The sequence below is a fragment of the Erpetoichthys calabaricus genome, chromosome 10 (genome assembly GCF_900747795.2).
Source record: "Erpetoichthys calabaricus chromosome 10, fErpCal1.3, whole genome shotgun sequence".
Classification (NCBI taxonomy): Eukaryota; Metazoa; Chordata; class Cladistia; order Polypteriformes; family Polypteridae; genus Erpetoichthys; species Erpetoichthys calabaricus.
In genome coordinates, this window is record NC_041403.2 from 129586787 (window position 1) to 129611743 (window position 24957).

Sequence of the window (24957 nt, forward strand, 5' to 3'; positions counted from 1 at the left end):
AATCTTAACTTTAGCTATGCCAGGCTAAGGTAGCAAAGCTATGCATTTATGTGCTCAAGTGAGCCTCCAAACAACGTTTTGGCTAAATGTATTTAGTCACTAACCATGTAGATTGTTGTTAGCTGTTAACATTTCTCAAACTTTGAAAGTTTCCCAAAGAAATCCACCTCAGGAAGCAGTGGGAGGTAGCCCTTAGATGGGATTTTGAGAAAGCTGTCCTGGGATGTGTGCCGTGCTAGTTTGGTAACAGATGCTGTACCGGCATCATATGATCAAAGCTACCACTTGCTCACATTAAAAAAAACAAAGGAGGTTTGATGATTCCTTCTGAGGATACAGTTAAGGTGGTCAAAGTAGCTGAGCGTTTTATCCGACAGTCGACATTAGGGCAAGCTGTCAGTGTATCTTTGATCAATTAGTTTGTTTGGGCTGAGATTGGTTCAGATGATGTGTTGTTTCTCAAGGAGCACATTGAGGAAACACAGTTTGAAATTGAGAACCATCATTTTATGCTCATGTCTTTAGTTGTGTCTGTCTTCCACAAACTAAGGCTGAATACTCTCAAATTACATAGTGGCAACACACGGAAAAAGCTATGTAAGACAGTTCTGTTTCATGGATTTTAGATCCTATCCTGTATATATTTAAGTAACCACATTGTGTATGTGTGCACGTGTGTGTGAGAGAGAGACTGAGAGAGGAATGAGTGAAATGTTTTCAGAAATTATTAAGCCAATTTGTATACAATAAAATTGTTTATTTTTGTCATTGAGTGTATCTTTTCACTGTTAAAAGAAAGACAAACAAAGATAACTGGCAGTAACAGTGCAAAATTCACAATTAGTATGCCAGTTTGAAAAGATAAGTTTTGAGGGTAGTTTTAAAATGTGTTATTGAATCGAGCTGACGTATATGAGAGGGAAGAGAATTCCAGAGTTGAGGAGCACAATGAGAGACGCTTGAGCTCCCATAGAACAGAGTTTGATGTGCGGTACAGAAAGTAGAGCTGCAGATGAGGATCTGAGTGAGTGAGAGGAGTGTAAGTCTGTTGGAAATCAGTGAGATAGGGGGGAACAAGGTTGTGGAGAGCTTTAAATGTTAAGAGCAGTATTTTGTATTGTATTCTGCAGTTAACAGGGAGCCAGTGAAGTTGAGAGAGAATAGGTGTAATATGTTCAGTGGATTTAGAACAGCAGGTTATTATCCTGGCAGCAGAATTTTGAAGAAGTTGGTAAGCGATGGATGCGTTTTTGTGGGATGCCAGATAGAATAGCATTACAGTAATCTATACGTGAGGTGACTAGGGCATTAACCAATACTTCAGTACTGTGTTGCATAAGAACAGGACAGAGTCTAGAAATGTTTCAGAGATGGAAGAATGCAGTCTGAGAAATGTTACTTATATGGGAGGAATTATTTAATAATAATAATAATTATTATTATTATTTAATAATTGTCATTATGAGTGTATAAATGGATATAAATAATTGCATTTAATCGATTCGCCAAAATCTGTTGTATGTAAACGATACTATTTTAAACGTTATTGTTTTTTCATCAGAAAACCCGGTTTCCATGTTTACCTGTATTAGTTTAAATGGCACTTTTGCCATTCGCAATATGGCGTACGCGCTGACGTATAGTGTCGACTGGGCAACATAGTGAATGCGGCGTCTATCTATATCTGTCTATGATTAGACCCTTCTCTACGAGTCTGGTCGCTCATGCAGTGCGCATGCGTTCATTTGATACTTCTGACTCCACCTTCTTGCTAGCGTGCACATGCGTCTACGTACGGCTGGACGTTCACATTCGTTCATTTGATACTTCTGACTCCACCTTCTTGCGAGCGTGCACATACGTCTACGTACTGCAGGACGTTTAGTTGTGTTTTTGGAAGTGGGATTAGCGAGTTAGTTGGTTACCGAGTTTGTGTTATTATGTTGTGTATGATGCAATTAATTAAATCAATAACTAAAGAAGCCATTCCCAGATCAACAGGTGGTAGCAGGAGAAAAATAGGCCTTTGTTGGACTGATAAGTGTAAAAATGCAGTTAAAGAAAGAAATAAAGCATTCAGGAAAACAAGGCAAAGCTGTTCACACTCTGTTATTATATAAAAGCAGAGTTAGCCAATAAAAGGTGTCATTTTGCTTGGCTTTTCTCTACATATATAAAAGCACAAACTCTTCTTACTTAATGTGGAGCATGATACAGAAGATGGGAGGAATTAATACCGTAATGGTTCTGGTAAAAACAATTGTCTCTTAAGTTTGCTGAATGTACGTTATTAGAGCTTAACTCAGCAATTAATAGTGCAAGACAGTCGTCGCCTGGGGAGGATGACATATGTTCTCAATTATCAGAATCCAGTCTCATTTATTAGAATGAGGACTGACAGCGTGGATATGATTTACGCGGAAAGGGGGGCGGTACAGGGGACGAGAGGAGGGTTGGGGAAAAAAAAGGCTAGAAGGAAGGTGTTGTAGGGTTGCAAAGTCGGCGATTTTCTTTTTGTTTTCCTTTTCTTTAACGGTGTCTCTCAGGACCTCAACTATGAGAGATATACATTACAGGTGAGATTGTAAATAGTTCAAAGTCAAAGACGTTCATTTTTTTTTGCTTTTACAACCCTGTGGTTTTTTTCTTCTTTACTGTTCAAGTAAACTGTTTTGTGAGTCTTCCTTCGTCCGTCTGTTTTTTTTCTTCTTTTCGAACCTGACGCGGAGGTCGCAACAATATGATAAAAAGACTGGGGCACGACAAGGGAGTGTATGTAGTCCTGTCATGTTTAATACCACGATTAATTATGTCTTTGATAGCATTAATTCAGACATTTCAAAATCATTGTGTGCTGATGACGGTGCATTATGAAAAAGAAGTAGGAACATAATATATATGGTAAAATACAGGATAACTTTAATCAAGCAGAAGGATGGGGTTCATCGGTGTGTGTGTGTGTGTGTGTGTGTGTGTGTGTGTGTTTAGATTTTCAGTAAAAAAAAACCTTAGGTAATTTGTTTTTCTAAAAAGATACATTATTCCATAAGTAAATTTGAGGGTTTTGGGTGAATCACTTAAAAACGAGGCAGTGGTGAAATTCTTGGGAATATGGATGGATAAAACATTAACGTGGATGGTACATGTGAATAAAATAATAGAAAAATTTAAGAAAGCCATTAATATCCTTAGGTGTTTAGTTGAGTGTGATGGGGGTGGAAGCAGAAGTCTCTTAAACTGCTGTATATTGCAACTATTAGAACTATAATTGATTATTAATGCATTGCATTTGGGTCAGTCTCACATACAATATCAGAAACCCTTGATAAAGTACAAGCCCAGTCTTTGCGAATATGTATTGGTGCTATGAAAGCCTCTCCAGTATCAGCAATATTAGTAGAAATGGAGGAGATACCTTTGTATTTATGCAGAATACAATAGTTGTTGGTCTACTGGGTAAATGTGAGGGGACACAGCGGCAGACATCCAGCATCAGCAACACTAGAATACTGTTGAGAACACCATAGTAAAAAGATTTTGGATGTTTGGGAAATGAATGGGCAAAAAATATTGGGGTATTTAAATATGAGCTTTGTCAGTGTACGTTTTTTGGCTATTCCACCCTGTTTTTTTTTCCCATTGCCTAAGGTGGATTTGAGTAACCTGGGGAAAATGAAGAAAAAAGCAGAATGCAATTCATTGGTGTGGATTATTAGTTAAAATGTGCAAAAGCAATATTTTGGATTCTAATAAATTTATACAGATGGTTGGAAAGATCCAGTGACTGGTCACACAGGGGCATCCGTGTATGTCCCCATGTTTCAAATTAATATTAGGAAAGGACTGACCAATAACTTGTTAGTATTTACCTCAGAAACGGTGGCAATATTTATTGCATAGGGATGGATAGAAGAGGTCCACCCAGAGCATGTACTGACTTGTTTTGAGTCAATATCTGTTCTATCAAGTATTAAGTAAGTAAATTCCACATGTAGGTTAGGTATATTAATAGAGAGAGAGCAGTAGTTCTGAAAACTGAAGATTCTTAGCATAGCTGTTCCTTTCCTATGGGTTCCTGCTCATGTAGATATTCTGGGAAATGAGGTATTTGATAACTTGGCTAAGCAGTCACTCAGTATTAAGAATATAAATGTAACAGTGCCACTACATAAAGGGGAACAAATCAATTTGGCAATAGAGCTGTGATAAAGATAATAAAGGAAAGCATCTACAAATGAAATTCTGAAGGTGCTGGGAAAGAGCAAAGTAGGAGGGAGTAATAGGAGAGAGGAAGTCATAATCACACAATTCCATGTTAGGCATACAGGCTTAAATTATTCAGTTTGTAATAAACAAGAAATGAAACAGGGATATGCAGAAAATGTATGTATCCTGAAACGGTAAAGCATATGTTACTGCAGTGCACTGCATATAAGGGGCAAATAATACATATTAAAAAAAAATTGAAATCTATAGGACAGGAGATTATTACAATAGAAAGTATATTAGGACAGTTTTGGCAATATAGTGTCTCAGAATACTTACTTGAATTTTTAAAAAGTGTTGGACTTTTTTATATTATTTTGAGTTTTTTTCTTCATTCCCCTCCTCCCAGTTAGGGGTATGCTTCCTGGGTCTCTGCTCCACACTCCGGCTCAGTAGGTGGCGGTAATGCACCATTTACATTGGTTTTGCAACCGCCATAAAAACCCTGAATAAGAGGAAGAAGAGTACGTTGGTCCGGCAGTCGGCCTGAATCAGAGAAATAAAACGTTTTTCTAAGTTTGTTTTACTTCAGGTGAGTAGCAGCTGTGAACCATTTTTTATGATATGTATTTTCCCGAAAGACTATAGATTAGTGATAACGTGCTTAGTGGGTTGTGCATATCAGTGTGTCTTTCGGCGCATGTGTACGACAAGTTTATAGGCTGCTTTATCATTGGAGTGAAAAATGAATGAGGATTGCAGAGGGGAAGTATAGTTAAGTTTTAAGCACGCTATAAAACGTGGACAGACGCGCTGCTCTTTAAAGAAATCTTCCCAGTGGGTGAGTCTGGTTTTCTGTTTTATCTTCATCAGTTCCTTCCTTTTAGCGCGCTTTGCCGTGTCATTCCACTCAAAGGGTTCCGGTGTATTACGGTTGCAAGCTTGCCAATTAGTTGGGGGTTATAATTAAAGATGAGTTTATCCTTTTGCATTACTATCATACATGCCACATAGTGGTGCTTTTTCAGTTCGGACTGTTTTTCTTCGGGCTTTAGGAGTATGGTGTCGCATTGACTTGAGTACTTTTATTCATTTTCTCTATACAGATTTACATGCCTGGGTTATCAGTCTTGTTTGAAGGGTTAGTTATAGGCCTTGCACGTGTAGGCCAGGCATGAACAGAAAAGCTTTGGAACCCACTGTGTCGCGATTGGTGAAGCATGTGCGGTGGAGCAGTCGCTCTGTCCTTATTGGATAGAAAATTTGCTTGTCTTAAATTTAAACCGTGTTGTTAGAGCGTGGCGGGGAGATTGTGTGGATAATGTCAGAATGTATATGATTAGGTGATCTGCTTGCTTGCTTGTTGGACTAAAATGTTGGCTTCAGTGGCCTTGATGTTCGATTTTTGTTATTGTTGAAGTGATGCGGAAGGCTTTGAATTTAAAACCGTAGGCCTCTTAATACCCCCAAGTGAACCTTAGTATCATGACTGGAAACCATAGTTTCAAAAGTAATTCGCAGTTACAGTGAAGGTGGAATTGGAGAACATGGGAGTTTTTTTCTCTAAGTAACAGTTTTTTTTTTTAAATTTCTTTATACCGTGACTCATTTTATTTGATTTCGTTACATAGTCATGGATGCAGGAATTAAGATGCCGTTTTAAGAGTTTCTTTGATGTGGATTTCCTATTCATCCTATACAAATATTGAGTTGAAGACTATCAAGAAAGACTGTCGGCTACATTTTGATCGACAACTCTTGCTTTTGCATTTCTTACCTGTGTTTTCCTTCAAAGTGTGCAAATTTTGCTTTTGGGAACTTAAGTTTCTACATATGCTTTCACAGTTCTATAGCTGTCTTTTTGTAGAAATATTGTTTGAAAATTTTATGATAGTATGTGGCACTAACATGTCCAATAGCTATAGTATCTACGCATACTTCCAGTAGCGTTTATCTTAGTGTAAACAAAAAATAAAGCATAGGCAGTAGACTTACAGATGAATGTATATATTAAAAAAAGTTTAAAATTAAAAAGTCTAAACATAAACAGTGCATGGATTTGCTGTCTCAGTTTGCCAAAGTCAAATTTAAAGCATTCAATCTACAGTCATTAAGTCTCTTGTTAGCATAATTCCATGTTACAATTTTCCACATTTATTTTACTACAAGAATGTTACAAAAAATAAAATTCTAATCCATTTTTGCAGGTTTTGGATTTCAAAGCAAGGAGAGCAGTGATATAGTTGAAAAGCTGAATATCACTAACCTTGTGGAATTGCAAAGGCACACTCCAGGCTGACATCAGGGTTAATTTAATGGAATACAGCACCCAAAAATATTTTTGCTTATCCTTGTAGTTTGCTGCAGTTTCTCTGGAATTCTACTGTAACGTTTTTGTGGAGCAAAAAACATTTGATTTAACATTAGGCAATGGTGACCAGCAAACAATATGAAATGTCCATGGGGGAGGGGAAAATACTTATTTGTGTTGCGTTGCATAATGGACATGTCAGTTAACCAGTTGAATGCAAAAATCATGCAAAATGCATCTTTTGTTTTTCTTTTTGCTAAAGTTATGTTAAATATATCCATCTGGAATGACTAGCACACATCATAAATGGGGGAAAAATAAAGCCTGTGAGGATCGATGTTTTGAATTGTAAATTGTGATTTTTGCTGTTGTACTGGATTGGTTGCTGTTGACTACTGTTACGTCATACTCAATTTTCTCCATTTTGAATGAAAACATGAGATTAAAATTTCTCTGCCACTACTACAAAGTACATGGGAAAAGTACCATTAATTTTGGGTGTATATTCCTTAAGAGAGATTTGTACAGTGACTAGTAAAAAAAAAAAATAGGTGGAAAGTGACTGAGCTTGAAGAAGTTTCAAGCAAAAGAAAGATACATTTACAACAACTAGCGAACAGCTGTAGAGCAGGATGGAACACCACTGAAGTGAACGTTGAAACTGTAATGTTCACTTGGATTACTTGTAATGTAGTAGTTTACAGCTTTCAAAAACAATTAAGATAAAGCAGAATGGTGGCAGGACAGGGCACAGGCATACTGTGGAAGACTGAAGCAGGCCTGAATACTGTTTTCCTGCAGTTATTTACTGAAGTTCCTATTTCTTGTTCATTAATCCTTTTGGCTCATTTTGAATCGTCATGTTCTTAGTCATGGCAAATTTTAAATTCTGGCCTTACCTTCTGCAAAAAGGTCAGAAGGTGTGTGCTTCATGGTGGTAATTTTATGGTAACTGAACAGTCTCTGGATGCTGTAATCGATTGCCCACTGATTGGAATTGGCTATTTTTCACTAAAAAAACAAAAAAACTCAATAGGTTAAAAGACCGATCACCATAACCAATGTTATCTGTCTCTGTATGTCTAAGCTTTAATGGCAATTTAGTTCCAGTGCTCCTTTATGCAGGGTAATACAGTAATTGAGCTAGCATGCATCTTTTTTTTTTTTTTTTTTCTTCTTCTTTTGAAGTGTAAATAGACAACAAGGAGAGGTTTGTTTTATCAGGATGAGAAGTGATTGCTATATTAGGTTTAGGTTTATTTGTCATATATAGGTTAACACAGGGTCAACATACAATGAAATGTGTATGACGAGAAAAACAAGTCACTATTAGCCTTTAGTTTAAAAAAAAAAAAAAAAAAAAAAAAGCGGAGTACTAAACTGAAAAAGTAATCAGAGAAGTTGTCCTGTGCAAATAGACGGATGTAAGAAAAGCTACTTTAAGGAATACAGACATTTATTTTGTTTTTTAAATTAAAATGGGCACCAGTTTATTTTGAACAATGAGCTTGTTTAAAATGCAGAAGCTTACTTTTAATTAGAAAAAGAAAAGATAAATACGAATTTGAAATTGCTGCTTGGAAAACAATAGCCATTTTTTTAAAAATATTTGTGCAGTTTATTATTTTTGTGTCATACAGTATAATTTTTGTTAAAAACAAATACTTCATAATTAAAATGGTAATCCATATTTTGTCATTTGCACCTCAAGAATTACATATGTCCGGCTGATTTGAAAGAAAAAACACCTGTATAATTAGTAATTTATGTTTTAACAGCAAAAAGCTGTATTGCAATTTAAAATTATTAAAATCTATAAGTGCACATATTTACATTTAAGCAGTGTTTAATTGCCAATATCAGTTAATTGGTTGTGATAATATGCACCCATTTATTTTTGTTAGAGAAAAGGTGAAAACTACATTTTTAATTAAGCTTTGTTTCAGATAGGTACATTACAGAAAAAATGAAACTGTAGGACAGCTTGTAATTATGACATGCATATTTTCTTTTATGCCACATGTATTATGGATTAATATTTTTGTATCTATTAGATACAATTATGTATTTTAATGAAATTTCATTTGTATTAGTACATTATGGTCACTGGACAATAGGCCTACAGAATTTCATTTTGTTAAAGTGATAACACCTGTAGTCGATAGCTTAATTATAAAAATACACTTTTTAATATAGGACATAAGACTTGTGAGTCTGGGTATGCAGAAGCTTAGTGTACAATTTTATTTTTTTTAAATAAGAAAAGTGGTGGTCGGTATCTTGTCCTTTTTTGAAAGACTAAGTGCATAGTCGGTAAGACCGTGTGCTGTGATGCTTCAAAGTTATACTATAATCAATACTTAACCAATCAAGTCTTTCAGTAAATGCTTTGTTCACAATTAGATTCATAACTGTGGTCAGAATCTGGCTCAAGGTCTTCATGTTCTTATCACTTCCATTCCCAAACTTTTCTAGGACTTCCAAACCTTTTTTTTTGGTAAAAGACACATTCCTACAAATATCTTATTGCGGGTCAGCCAATCCCCATGTAGTCTGATGGAAACTAGTGCTTAATGGTGCATAAAGATGAGCTGTCACACAAACAGTATTTTCTTAGTAATATTTTACTTTTTACAGTAAATCATGAAGTGGTTACGAGTTGCGTGTTACTACTTAAGAGAGTCTGGTTAAAGCAGTGGGTTTAATGAACATGATGAACTCTCACAGAAAGCAATAAAAACAAAGAGAAATAAGTCACGCACTAGCACTTTCTGACAACGATGTTCATAAGAAAAACAAACCGAATTGTCTGTGATTGCTCAAACAAAGTAAATGCAGTCATTTTTTTTCCTAGTATCCAGTGGACCTTGTATCCCTTTTTTTTTTTTTTTTTTAAACCATAAATTGAAGCGCTGTGATCCTTTACATGTTTTACATGTCCTTAAGTATTTTCTGTGTATTATCATTAATTTAGGAGACAGTATTTTTCAAAGTAACTTAAAAAAAATGTACAATTAGTTTGATTATTTACAAAACTTAACAGCACTGAACAAAAATATAAAAAAAAGAAGCATAGCCTATAGTTAGCTTAGTCACTAGGTGAAAACTAGAGGCCTTTAAAAGGGATATGCTTAACACAGAAGATGCAGAGTGTTTAACTAATGACTATTAACAATGTAGATTTAACAATTTAGAAATAGTTCTAGGCTGATACTAAAAAGTTAGGAGCAAAAACAAATCTGTAAAGTCCCACGATATCACACAGCAATAAGTTAAATGATGCTAAAGTTAGCACAAGGTAAAACCAACAACCACTCTTCTACATGACTTTATTATTTGAATTATATTAGAATAGTGATTCAATTGGACAGCCCTAGTCATTACTTACAATAAAGCTGTAAAAATCTCTCTTGAGCAAGTTACCTTTGGTGGTGGGTTTTTTTTTGTTTTGCCTTTGTTGCCATCTTGCTGTTTTCCTGAGGTGTCAGTGTTGTACTTGTTGAAGAGTGTGCATGTCCCCATATAATTTATTTTAGCCATTTCCTGTTGTAGACAATCTACTATACCTGCAAATAATTTGTTTGCATTTTGTTCTGTGCAAGTTCCACCTAAGCGTGCAACATTTCGAGTGCTAGTAATTTATACCTCTGTTTAATAGGAGTCCTTGTATCTTGGATAGACATGTAACTATTCACTCTATTCATGATTTGGTTCACTTCCCAATACTGGGTTCACGACTTGATTTCTCATGATTTATAAACAATCTAATTGGAGAAAACCTATGATTGAAAAGTTATTTCTGAGACCATTCCTCTTCAGTGGGTTTTAAAATCAACAGTGTATTTTTTTTTTTTCTTTCCAGAAAAAAGTATAGTGCCAAAAATATTGCAAGTAATAAATAAAATAACTGCATTGAATATAAACAATTAAGAGCAATGCTTATCTCCTTTCTTAGTTTAGGAAAACATTTTTTTTTGTTTTTTTAGGAACATAAGCATATCCACATTTTCAGATAGCAACTGTGACCTTTGGGCATTCACAATATGTCCTGCAGTCAAAAACAACACATTCACTTGGAGCAGAAGTTGCTGGAGTTGAGAAATATGCCTTGGCCAGTGGGGAAAACAGTGGGTATTTTGGATTATTTTTCTCTCCACCATTTTCGTGGCAGGATGCAAATGCAATAGGGGACTTCTTTTCTGTACATGTCAATTTCTTGCTCTGACCTGCTCATGGTCCGTACCAATGATTCAGTGAAATCTCCTAGCAGATCAGCCAGAGGGAGGTGGTTGTTCCAAGTTGTTCCATATTTTTCTTTTCCCTATCTCCTGTTCCCTCTGTTTTATGAATCTACAAATAGCTGAAGTTAGTTTTTTTTTTTTAATATAAAAATGACTAGTTACAATTTGGTTTTTAATATCTGTAGGTAAACTCTGACTAGGGAGGAATGATTTGGTCAGGTTATAAGTCATGATGTGTGCAGCATTTAATATGCGAGTACCATCAGTTCCATTATGTATCAGTATTTGAACTCACTAGTCTGGTTTCTGTTTTAAATGCTATTGTGAGTAGTACTACTAGCAGTTTACAAAACAGGACTAAGCTGGTTAGAAAATGACTGACTGGCTGACTTTTTGGTGTGGAGTGCAAACATGCACCGAATTAATAAATATAACTGCTTTATTTTCTTCTTCGGCTTGTTGAACAAGACAATGCGCTGGCTGGGTTGCACATGTCGATTTCGCATGCATTTCATTGTATCTCTGTGCTAATGATGGCTGCTGCTATCGCTGCTTGCTACTTAAGATAATGATCACATATTTCTAGTGTACTATTCCATCGTGTTAAAACGTCGACTATCGTATGTGTCGGATGGAATTGTAACTTTCTTTGTTGGTGAATATGGCTATAGCTGTGGGGCTTCAGTGGAAAAATGCAACGACTCATCTCATTCGACCAAGCAGATGACTGAAACGCAGTACAGGCAAGCTTGTCTAGTTAGTCAAATTCAGAGTATGTGCAAAGCACCTGAAATGAGGGCAAAGCCCAGCCTCTCTGACTGCTACCTCCATGTTTTATACATTATCAGTAACAGTGATACTGCTATTGGCCCTTTTCAAGGTCCTACTCCAAAACTGCTGATTTCAGCATCCAGAGTGAGTTTGAAAAAAAGGGGCCAAATTTCAAGCACCAAACTTGCCATTTTCCAGTTGCTGTGGATAGCATGGGCTGTAATAATGATATAAATGGTTCGCCTTTGGAGGTCCAGCCTTCTGTAGTTACTGTGATGCTCTGTGCATCTTTCTGGGATTCCCTGAGCAGCTGAAGCCCCTCATTCTCAATGACTGAGAGCGGTCTTAAGTCCTTTGCAGTAAAAACACCAGTACACCTTATTTCTTTGTCCCTTTCACTCGACTGTGGAAGTGGTGCTGCAAATAAATTTGCCAGAGATGTTTGGCTTTTAGGCGATTTACTTCTTTGCAGTTGGCGATTTGTATTTGCTACTCTGATGGTGTTGTATGTGGTTCAGTATGTTTATAGTGTTTGCTGCAACATATGTCAAAAATCTCTTGCAGTGCTTGCAAATGGTCTTTGTCATATCAACTATTTTCTTGATGTTTTCACTTTTAACAGAAAATCCAAAATGCTTCCAGACAGCAGAATTATGACAACAGAGCATCCTCAATTTCTGCTTCATCTTAATCTATTATTGTTTAGGCTACTCCATGCTTGTGCTTCGCTACATTACATATATTCAAACTAAGACCAGCGCTTGTTAATGCATGACTGATTGTACCTTCAATTGTTAAAGAGCATTTAAGAAGAAGAGAGAGCATAATTTGTTAGTGCTTAGAGAAACTGTTTTCAAGTCATTGTGTTTAGCATCTATATATCCACGACGCATTTCTTCAAATTTTTGAATCCTGAAATTTCATGGCATGACATGCTGTTAGTTCTAATCTTTGGTCTGCAATAGTGCCAACACAGTATATGAGTTCTATGTAAATCTCAACTAAATAATTGTTTACAGCCTCCAAGAGAGAACTTTTACTGGTTTTGACACCGAAGGTCATATGATCGGTCCCAGTCAAGTCTTTGTAATGCATTAACTGAGGTAATAGCTTTAGAAGCCAAATCTTCATATTGGCAAATTTGTCAATTGCTCAAATGGAGTGAGGAGTGTGATTTATGTTCTTGATCAAACTCCATGGATTAGGCATTTTAGAGTTTCAGGTAACTCAAAATCACAGGCCTAAGCACCTAGGGCTCTTTTTGACTCCAGCAAGGTTTGCAGCATATAGAATGTGCCGTTCCATCTTTTCAAAACGACTTGTTGAACTTTTGGCTGCATACGAAAGTTCAGTTTGTATAGTTTTGAGATGAGAGTTGACTAATTGTGAATTTTTAAAATGAATATTTTTCTGCCAATTACTATTCTATCTGAGGCACTGTGCTGGGATAGAGTGACCATCATTCATGGCAAACTGTAATGTTTGAGCCATACATGGCAATCTTGGGATCCCACATTCCTTCATTGCCTTTGCAGTGCTTTGTGTGTTCTCTTTTAGCACTACATGAACATTCTCCTTGGGTATTTTCCGTGTTTGAAACATTTTTTAAAAATCTACGGAGTGCAGTTAACCGTGTGGTGTGGGGTCCAGAGCATTTTTGGATGTTCCAGGATTGATTGAAATTGTGAATTACAGAAAGCAATCTACTGAGTAGTTAAACTAATTATACTCTGAACTCATGTCAGATGTCCGTTTATGAGTGGTAAAATTTACGTAGCTCTGGAAACACTGTTCGAGAAATAACGACCGTGCATCAGGTAGCGTTTGCTCTGAGGAATTCTGTATATTTGTCAGGATGGCATGTTTGGATGCTCTAATCCCTACATGGCCTGTACTGATCATTGATTTCATGTTACTTGATCGTCTGATTCCAATACCTGTGTTTTTTTTGTTTTTTTTTTTTAAAACAAAAAAACACTAAGCTCTTGTATAACCAGATGCACAGAAGCATTGTTCTTTATTAATGTATTACATTTGGTATTGTTATAATTAAACTATAGGCTTATTGTTCAGTAACCATAACATACTGAAAATGTCCTTAAATTTTCTTCTTTCTCTGTTTAACTGAGACTTGGCAGCAACCTCAAGACTTTTCACAACTTAATGAATGTTCTCCCCCGGGGTTTGTTTACACTTGTCAACCCCATGCCTCTGGCCGTGGAGGAGGTGTTGCGATAATTTATCGCGAGAAGTGGAAAGTCCTGCCGTTGCATGCTCCTGCTGTTAGCTCTTTTGAATCAACTGTGTGTCAACTGTCTGGGCCAGTTCCTACCATCATTGCAACTGTCTACCGTCGTCCTAAGTCAAACAACAATTTTTTTTAACAATCTTTCTACTTTCCTTACCCATTTATCTATAATTACTCCAAATATAATTCTGCTGGGGGATTTTAATATACATTTGAACAATAATCAATATCCCTCTCACTAGAGACTTTTTATCTTGCCTGGAGAGTTTTGGATACCAGCAGCACACTGATGTTCCTACCCATTGTAAAGGACATATCTTGGGCCTGATCTGCTGCTCTGGTGTTGTTCCTTTCGATCTTACAGCAGATGAACTCACTATAACCGATCATTTTTTCTCCTTTCATTCAATGCCAAACTTTCCTTTTCTGTTCCTAAGCTTCCACGTCTCGTAGCCTTTCGTAACATTAAGAATATTAACTTGAATTTGCTGTCTTCTAGAATTGATTCCCAAATGGACTTTTATAATTTATCCACTCCCATAGAACTGATCTTATATTATAACACTTGTCTTAATGGTAGTCTTAATTCTCTTGCTCCGCTAAAAACCAGATCTGTTTCTTTCTTTTTCTGCCCCCTGGTTTACGCCTGAACTTCGGCTTGTGAAAGCTAAGGGCAGGCAACTTGAAAGGTTGTATAAAAAAAAATCCGGACTCTTTGGCCACAAAGAGATGTATAAAAATCATGTACTCTATCTATACAAGGATTGTATAGCCCAAACCAAATCTAATTATTACACTCAGTTAATTACTTGTAATACAGGTAACACCAAGTCTTTATTTTCTTTACTTAATAATGTTACACAACCTTCAGACTCTTTACCATCTCACCTTTACTCAACTGCTTTCTGTAATTCTCTTGTCTTTTTTCAATGAGAAAATCCAAAGCATACATCAGCACCTTGGTCCAGATCCTCTCTGTATTCCTTCTGAACTACACTCGCCTATTCATTCTCTCTTCTTTCCAGCTTCCCACTTCCTCTGAAATCGCAGATCTCATCTGCAAATCCAAGTCATCTACTTGTCAGCTGGACCCCCTGCCTATAGTTCTGGTTAAAGCCTGCCTCCCCTCTTTAGTCCCTCTCATTTCTGCCATCATTCACTCTTCTCTTACTACTGGTATTATTCTTTCATCTTTTAAAACTGCTGCTATAACCCCAATACTAAAAAAACCTGGTGCTGATCCTACTAATTTCAATAATTTTCGCCCAATTTCTAACTTGCCCTTTATCTCCAAAATTCTTGAAAAAAATAATAGATATCCAACTTCACACCCACTTATCTCGCAATAATCTATATGAAAAGTTCCAGTCTGGTTTTCGCCCTCTTCATAGTACAGAAATGGCACTTGTTAAAATTACCAATGACCTCCTTATGGCTGCTGACTCTGGTCTAATCACTGTTCTCATCCTCTTTGATCTGAGTGCGGCCTTTGATACTATTTGTCATACCACTCTCCTTAATAGATTATCTTTGATTGGCATTACTCACACTCCACTTGATTGGTTTAGATCCTACCTCTCAGGCCGCACTCTGTTCATACAGCTTAAAACCTTCACATCCCAACCCACCGCTGTTACTTCTGGTGTGCCCCAGGGCTCTGTCCTGGGGCCTCTTCTTTTTATTATTTACCTTCTTCCCCTTGGCAATATTTTTGTAAATATAACATTAATTTTCACTGTTATGCTAATGACACCCAGCTCTACCTTGCTAGTAAACCCACCTCCTCTTTTCCACCACCCTCGCTTATTGACTGCATTGCTGAAATTAAATCCTGGTTTTCTTCGAATTTTCTTAAATTAAACAGTGACAAAAACGAGGTTCTCCTCATTGGTTCAAAATCATCATTATCCAAAACCAATAATCTTTCTCTTATTATTGATAACTCTGTTGTTTCCCTATCATCTCGGGTCAAGTGTCTGGGTGTCATCCTCGACAGTACTGTCTTTCCAAACTCACATTAATAACATCACCCGGTCTGCTTACTTCCACCTATGTAGTATTATTCGTATTCGCCCCTCCCTCACTCCTCATATCACTGCCATTCTTGTTCATAGTCTTGTCACTTCTTGGATGGACTACAGCAATTCACTCCTCTTTTGGTATCCCTAATAAATCTCTTCATAAGTTTTAGTCCAGAATTCTGCAGCACGTATCATCACTCGAACACCGTCTATTCACCATATTACTCCGGTCTTGCAGCAGCTTCATTGGCTCCTGATCAAGTTTCAAACTGATTTTAAGATTCTGCTATTAACATTTAAGGCCATTCATAACCTCGCCCTTCCATATCTGTCTGACCTTCTTCATGTTGCCGTTCCATCCCGTAACCTTAGATCCTCTTCCTCCACCCATCTGACCGTTCCTCCCGCCCGTCTAACCACCATGGGGAGCAGAGCTTTCAGCCGTTCTGCTCCCAAGCTCTGGAATTCATTACCTGCGGAGCTCTGAAACATCAAATCATATTCATTTTTCAAATGCAAACTTAAAACGCATCTGTTTTTAAAATGGCCTTTTCTTTTTCCTTCCGATTTACAGTGGTTTTGTTTGGTTTTAATTTTTAGATTTTCTGATGTTTTAAGTTGTTTTATAATTGTCTTTTATTTATTTATTTATTTGTTTATTCGGTGTCCTTGAGTTCTCTGAAAGGCGCCTTGTATAAATAAAATGTACTGTATTATTATTATTATTTCCTTAAAAGATAACCGTGATGGTCAATTACTGCAAAGGTGATGGAATTTATTGCTCTGGATAATCAGCCATTTTCTGTTAAACATACAGATATCGTAACTGTATATTTAACTAATAAAATTCTGTATGTTCAAAAATATTTATCAATAAAACCTGGCATGAAAGAAAGTAAAATGCTTCCTATAATTGCAAGCTGTCATATTGCTGTTTTCTATAATGTACCTATCTGAAACAAAGTTTAATTAAAAAAAAAAATTAATTTATATAGAATATTTTATTTATTTCTCTTCTGGTTCGTCCTGCTTCCACTTCAAAACAGGTCCCGCCCACACACAGCCGACATGGCATTTCTCAATTCCTATTCGTCCTCTTCTATGTCATGCACTATACTGGCCTGCTGAGCATAATACATCCAACAAGTACTCGAGGTGCTCCCACAATGATAAAGTTGCTTTACCACCTTTGCAGGAGCCACCTGTGTCTTTACAACAGCTTCTTACACAGCAAACATCAGAAGCTAAAAATTATCGTGAACACATTTGAGAATACAACTCTTCTCTAGCGTTTGCTTCCATGGGTGCACAGATAACTCATCCTCCTGGCCACGGACCATACTGTTTTAAAATGTACAGACAAATTTATCACCAAATCTCTCCACTATACGCTAACACTTCTATCTCTCCAGGATATGGACAGTTGTATGTTTTTGACACAGTGCAAGCTACTGAAGTGCGCTTACAAAATAAAGCAAACTCTGTGTGCAGCGAAAATTTACTTCTCCAGCTAGATTCCATACTTGGAACCATCAACCCCTTTGCTAAATCATACAAACACATGCATGAAATCGCTCAGTTCAATCCAACAGCATCTGTATGAATGGTTTTCAAGGAAAACCCCAGGTAGGATTTATGACGATACAATGCTTCGCCATGTCACACCGATGTTGCAGCGATTTTCGTCGGAAAAGGCGTAGAACCGCTTGCCGAAAGGGACATTTGCATCTATCCCATAGGCAACTCCTGTAAACAGATTTCCACACTCTCGATATGAATTGCGATCCTGTGGTTTACCCACTTTTATTCCCTTACGGAATTGGCTGGCACAAAGATTTACAACGTGTTCCCGATAAAAGAACCACCAAGCGAATAAGGCTTACTCAATGCCAATTTTACGCGTACAGATTAGCAATGATGAATACATTTAATATTTTGCACTCCAGCAGCAAACTATTCCAACAGTATGTCGTAGATACGTATGTTAAAACAGAGGGTGCGCGGCTCGACTATCTCTGATTACATCAACAAGATCTGCACGTGGAACAATACAAAGGACTTTAAGACGCACTGCAAGCAAACGCTGAAAATAATGTACGTGTAGGCAAAATGATCATATTACCGTCCACATTTCCAGGAAGTCCAAGATACATGCAACAAAACTATCAGTATGCCATGGCCATAGTACATAAATTCGGAAAGCTTGATTTATTTATCACTTTCACATGTAATCCTGCTTGGCCGGAAATTCTACATGCACACTGAGTCTTTCAAGAAGTATTTATTTCTTCTTGATTTCTGAGTTCTTTTCTCACCGTTTTCCGTTCCTATTCTTACACCGCCGTATGCTATGGCAGGCGTCGGCTAGTATAATCTCTCACCCAATCATTTAATTGATATTGGCAATTAAACACTTCTTAAATGTAAATATACATGTAGTTATAGGCTTTAATTTTTTAATCATTAATTGCACTACAAGTTTTTTGCTGTTACAATATACATTTACTATATCTGTAAAGGTGTGGTTGGTGTTTTTTTTTCCCATCGGTGTATCAGCTAGACATAATTCTTGAGGTGTAATTATAAATGCGGATTACCATTTTAATTATGTACATAGTACTTGTTTCTTACCAAAACTTACGCTGTATGGCACACAGCAACAAATGAACACAGTACAAATCTTTTTAAAAAAAATCTGCAATTGTGTTAAATGTTCATAAGTTGTTTATCAAGCAGACACAAGACTTATATGCTTAAGAGGTTTATGAGTAGAAGATGCATTTTGCTGCTAAGCTAACATGCCTATCGTTTACTAAGCACTAGTTTCGAATGCCTTTTTCCAATTAAAAATGTAAGTGGCTGCACTTAAACAAGCTCCCTGTCCAAGCTGAAACAATGTCCAATTTAGGTAAAGAACAAAATTAAAAAGGTCTTAATTCAAGTAGCTTTTCTTGTTGGTTGTCAGATTGCACAGGACAACTTCTCAGATTACCATTTCTCAGTTTATTACTCCCCTTTTTTTAATGTAAAGGCTTAGCTCTCTGATAAAACAAGCCTCGACTTGCTGCACTTTTGGTTATACTGCAGGAAGTTTACCACAATACATTGCAACTAAATTACCATAAAGCTTGATAAAGCAAGGGCTGAAAAGATTGGTTTTTGAGATCGGTTGTTTAACTGATCACCGATCAAATCTTTTTTTAGTGAAAGTCAGCCAATTTAGATCGACAGCTGAACCATTGGAGCATCACTAATGGCATGTCTTCATGTGTGAAATTAAGTTGATAGTATTGAAATTTCACACTTTGGTCCCTCCGTGCAAGACATTAGTTGAACAATTTTCAAATGGCATGTTTTATGTCACTCTCGCTTACTTAGGAAAACTTCCACCGTACCGTGTTTCCCCGAAAATAAGAGAGTCTTATATTATTTTTAGGTCAAAAAAATGCACTAGGGCTTATTTTCGGGTAGGTCTTATTTTTATTGAAGTTCAAAAAAGTAAAGTACATTTATTCCTGTTCAACAATTATACGGTACAAACTACTGGTACGTTAACTCCTGTTCAACAATCAAATCAACATGTACGGTATTCATGTTCTACAAACTACTGTACGAGGGGGTATCCAAAAGAATCCGCAATCGCGCCGCGCTGGATGGAGCCCCCGGAGCACACACCTCCCCCAGCCACAGCAGGCAAACACAGAACAACTTAATCCAAGGTAGTGCCCCAAGTTTCAACCCCCTCTCCTGCCATTCTCGATCCCTGCGGCCGTGAACCCCCGCCTCCCGCCAGGGAAAAACGCCGCACCTCACCCCTTCCCAAATGAGAAGATTTTTCTCGCCTAAAAAAAGGTGAAATGCAGCACCCCTCCCCAGCAGGAAACAAAAGCCCACAGCCACACACCGACCACAAAAAACGAGAAGAAGCAAAAAACGAGGTTGAAAGCTGTTCCACACTCATCCACCGCAGCAGGAAAAACGTGCATCCCAAAAGCCCCGGCCAGCGCAGTGCTACCGGTATCATGGACTCCCTTGGGCACCCCCTCCTATGTTAACTCTGGTTTAACAATCAACATGTATTCATGTTATACAAACTACTGTACAGTATGTTAACTGCTTATACATTTATTCAAATACAATCATGTCATCTTCTTCTAGAATATCATCATAACTCTCCATATCTGAACCGCAATTACTTCCTGGGTTTCTTTTGACTATTTCCTTTAGAATTAATGGCCCCAATCTCTCATGTGCAGCAATACTGCTCTCCTTAAATGAACACTTCTTGTCCAGGTAACCTGCTCGTAGTGCATTGGCAACACAGCTTTCAGTGATTTTATCCCATGAATTCTTCACCCAAGTCACCACCTCTTGCAGCTTAGGCTTCACAAAGTTCCCCCGCTGATTTCTATCCATTCTGTTTTCAATGTAATCATTGACTTCTATTCGCAAATGGACCTTGAATGGCTTGTTTATTGCAATGTCAAGTGTCTGGATATAGGCTGTCATTCCTGCAGGAATCATTATCTGATCTATTCTTCTCTCTTTAAGGAAGTTCTTCATGTCTTTAGCTTGGTGAGTGCTAGCAGAATCCCAGAGTAGCAGGCCTCTTTGGGCACCTTGCAAAACACGTGGATACATTAACCATTTTCTTATAACAGCTTGAGTACACCATATTTATCTGATGTTATGCTGGACAAAAGACAACGTTTACTCTTTTAACTACTTGTAAAAGCGCCTTACCTTGTAACCAGGGCAGCTTCTAGGCTAAATACGGAAGCTCTCATGACAGATGCAAAGACGTCGGATTAGCGGTAGGTCTTATTTTCGGGGGAGGGCTTATATTAGTGTTACATCAGAAAATACTGCTAGGTCTTACTTTCGGCGAAACACGGTAGTTCAGTGTCGCCTAATCATTTTGCTCTTCCAGAACACAGTGAATGCATCCTCAAATATCAGTTTGAATTATTTGTCAAATCTAATCGGTCCAATGCGGATAAAATTATTTTAACCCATAGTCTGCTCATACAGATATTTCGATATTCTCATGCATCACTAATAAAAATGCCATTATTGCATTCACGTGAAACTTGGGTTTATTGCAGCTAATACCAACAATGTCTTGCATAAGTGGCAACACTAACCTATTGTTTGCTAAGCAGCAAATATCAAATTCTTAATCTTTTTCTAATTGAAAATTAAAGCTGCTATTCTAAACACATGCTTGCTCATCATAAGAACTCATACCAGCAGTGTCCATTTAAATGAAAATGTCAAAATCCAGGCCTGAATTAATTGAAATAGCTTTTCTTGCTCTTTGTATAATTGAACAGGATGACTACTGAAATTTTTCTTTCTCAGTTTATTATTCCACTTTCTTTAATGTAAACGCTAACGGTTCGGTCTTTTCTCTGGTAGTCTGTCTTGCTACTCCCTGTTTACAGGACGTTAGACTTTTTTTTTTTTTTTTTTTAATTCTGCAAGTCACATTCACGCTACCCCTGATCTGACACTGCTGTTTTCACATAAATATGTGCTATAACAGAGGTGATCTATGATGATGAGGTTTCTACATTGGAGAAAGAGAACAGAAGCCCTCCCCACAAGAAACGTCCACTCACACATAAGAAAAATGCAGGTGTAAAGTCGAAAGATGGCACCATTTGCCAGTCAATGTGCCACATGCGTATCCTTCATAGAAAAAACAGCGCTTACAAACCTCGCCAAGGTATTGTGCAGAGTCCTGTTTTTGATTGTTTTGTGATGGCCTTTACATACAAGAAACATTTACCAGTATATGTTACTTATATAAAAGCAAGATCGAATGTTGGTTACCTTGATTTATTTACTTCCTATAGCATAAAGTCAAATGTAGACTGCTGAGCTTCCTGTGTTTGATCGACAAAGGCATGCTCACAAAGTACAGTGACGACAAAAGTGCGACAGCAGTTTCCGCCTGCAGCTATAGACTCTTCAGTACATGTGCGACTCTCCACGCTAGTGTTTAGATCTGGATGGTGTATGATGGATATATAGATACTTTATTAATGCCCAAGGGGAGATTCACATACTCCAGCAGCAGCATACTGATAAAACAATATTAATTAGTGATAAACATGCAGTGCAAGTTAAAAAAAAAAAAAAAAAAAAAAAATGCAAGGTGGAGAGTGCGAGGCAGGTATAACAGTCAATAACATTGTATAATGTTAACGTTTACCCCCCGTGGAATTGAAGAGTCGCATAGTGTGGAGGAAGAACGATCTCCTCGGTCTGTCAGTGGAGCAGGACAGTGACAGCAGTCTGTTGCTGAAGCTGCTCCTCTGTCTGGAAATGATACTATTCAGTGGATTCTCCATGATTGACAGGAACCTGCTTATCGCCTGTTGCTCCGCCACAGATGTCAAACTGTCTAACCTCGTGCCTCAAGCCTGCCTTCCTCACCAGTTTGTCCAGGCGTGAGGCGTCCCTCTTCTTTATGCTGCCTCCCCAGCCCACCACCGTGTAGAAGAGGGCGCTCGCCACAACCATCTGATAGAAGGCTGGTGTCTTTCACCATCTGCAATAAGATGCTGCAGATGTTTTAAGAAAGTATAGTCGGTTTTGTTCTCTTGCACAGAGCATCAGTATTGGCAGTCCAGTCCAGTTTATCATCCAGCTGCACTCCCAGGTATTTATAGGTCTGCACGCAGTCACCTCTGATAATCACGGGGTCCGTAAGGGACCTGGGCCTCCTAAAATCCACCACCAGCTCTTTGGTTTTGCTGCTGTTCAGTTGTAGGTGGTTTGAGTCGCATATGTGCCCAAATAAGAAGTCTGACTGCATTCCCATACCATTGCTCGCATACTGAAGTCTCCGCATACACTTTTCATGGCATTACACATGTATTTTGTGAGCATGCCCGTGTCGATCAAACACGGGAAGCTCTGCAGTCCACTTGTGACTTTACACCGTAGGAAGATAAGTAAATAAATCTAGGTAAATAACATTTGATCTGGCTTTTATATAAGTAACATGTAAATGTTTTTCATATAAAGACCATCAGAAAACAGTCAAAAACAGGACTTTGCATGTTACCTTGGTGAGCTTTGTAAGCGCTGCTTTTTCTATGACGGAAACGCGTGTGGCACATTGACTGGCAGGATGATGCCTGGCCTGTTGCTGCATCCAAGTGGTGTCATCTTTCGCCTTTACACCTGCTGCAGCTGAGTTGTTCTTATGTGTGAGTGAACGTTTCTTGTTTGGAGGGCTTCTGTTCTTTCTCCAATGTAGAACCCTCATCATCATAGATCACCTCTGTTATAGCACATCTTTATGTGAAAACGGCAGTGTCAAATCGGGGGGGTGCGTGAACGTGACTTGCAGAATTTAAAAAAAAAAAAAAAAAAAGCTAACCTTCACAAGTACCATAAATTCACACTGGCTGTTACAGACTCGTCTCAAAGTTAAATGTGTGTTTTTATTCTGTAATTGAAAGAATAAGAGGAGCTCTCTTCTAAATACAGAGGCATCCAGGATCAAACCGGCGTCTTTTTGATTACCAGTCAGCAGTTCTTACTGCTGCGCAACCAAAGCGGTTGTATTAAAGGCATGTCAATGTCCTACCCTAATGAGAGTTCTTTTCCTGCAGTTGTATTCTTGAATAAAAGTGCACTTGTTTTGTTATACTTGTACCTTTTGTGAAAAATGTTTTATTTGATATTTGTACTTCAGGCTTCACACATTATACACTTCATGTCTACATTTTGTCAATTAATAATAATTATTACTTAAACATGAAAGATGTTTGTTTTAACGGTGTTTACATAGATTTTTGTAGACTCAGAATACACATGAAATGCATATATTCCAAATAACGATAATTATTTTACACTATACAACTCTAGGCAACTCACACGCAGGTAAACAGACTTGAGCTGGGAGAACTTTCTGCGTTGGTGGGGGGATGGGATAGCAGGCTGCTTGTGCTTGACACATTTACAACAGAAAAACACTGACGGAGAGGTGTGAAGAGATATCAGGTGGGCTTTGGTAATTCTAGTTTTAAGTGTTGGTGAGCTAAACTAATTAGGCCACTTTTAATGTTTTAAAGAATTTTTCTGCCAGCTTTCCATGGCAAGTTGTAATAATTACTGAATGGGTATATTTTGACTTGCATCTTTGCGTGGTACTGGAAAATATTGTGCGCACTCCAGATAGAACATTGATTTATTAGTATGTTACTGGCAATTGATTATTTAAAAAAAAAAAAAAAAAAAAAAAATGAAGCTCTGTTTCCAACTTTCAGTTTTCACCTATATGGGTTAAATTTCAGGTTTTAGCTTTTTTATTTAACTGCATTTTTTTAGTTTTAGGTATTTTTTTTTTTTGTTAATAATAAACTTGCTACATGATATTTATGATTTGGGTAAATAACACTAACATCAAGTTAGGTAAACAATTGCTTAGGACTACATTTAATGCTGATCGTTAAATACAGGGTGGTCCAGATGTAATTATGCAATTTTCATTATGCTATAACATAAGTTTATTACATCGAATTCACAAATTTATTTATGTTGCCGATAGATGGCAGCACCTGCCCTGCATTTGATCGAAATATCTTGTAATAAACAATTTTGTCTTAACATTGTTTTCCTGCATTGCATTTAAAAGTTGCATAATTAGATCTGTACCACCCTATAGTAAGTGGTTGTTTGAAAGTGGCAATCTGTACTTAAGTGGTCTGTTATGAAAAATATTTGATGCTAACAATTATTAATGCTTGTCTTTTGTTGGGTGCAGGCTAAACATGGATTTGAATGATGCGAATTTACAAACTCTCACTGAATATCTGAGAAAGACATTGGATCCTGATCCTGCTGTTAGACGTCCAGGTATTTACCTAGTCATACCAAACCTTTTGTCCTCCTTTTTATTATACTGAATGTGTATTTACCGACAGTGCTGACATTTGGCATGTCTAAATCTGTTAAATTGGGCATATTTATATAATTGGAACACTGTAGTATTAAGTAGGTATCGGAATATATTCAGACTTGGCTTAATGATTCTAGAGGGTGTATGTATGTATGTATGTATGTATATGTATGTATGTGTGTATATGTGTATATATATATATATATATATATATATATATATAATATAATACACACACACAC

At 37.3% G+C, this 24957-nt stretch overlaps 1 protein-coding gene across 1 annotated transcript in view; it reads left to right on the forward strand.

Annotated features, from left to right (window-relative positions):
- The first annotated feature begins 4661 nt into the window (after positions 1-4661).
- cse1l (CSE1 chromosome segregation 1-like (yeast)) overlaps positions 4662-24957 on the forward strand; it is a 267035-nt gene continuing 246739 nt past the window's right edge. Inside the window, exons 1-2 of the mRNA XM_051932995.1 lie at positions 4662-4798; positions 24581-24672. Coding sequence (XP_051788955.1) covers positions 24588-24672 — 85 coding nt within the window. The 5' untranslated portion in view covers positions 4662-4798; positions 24581-24587. The remainder of the gene's footprint in view (positions 4799-24580; positions 24673-24957) is intronic.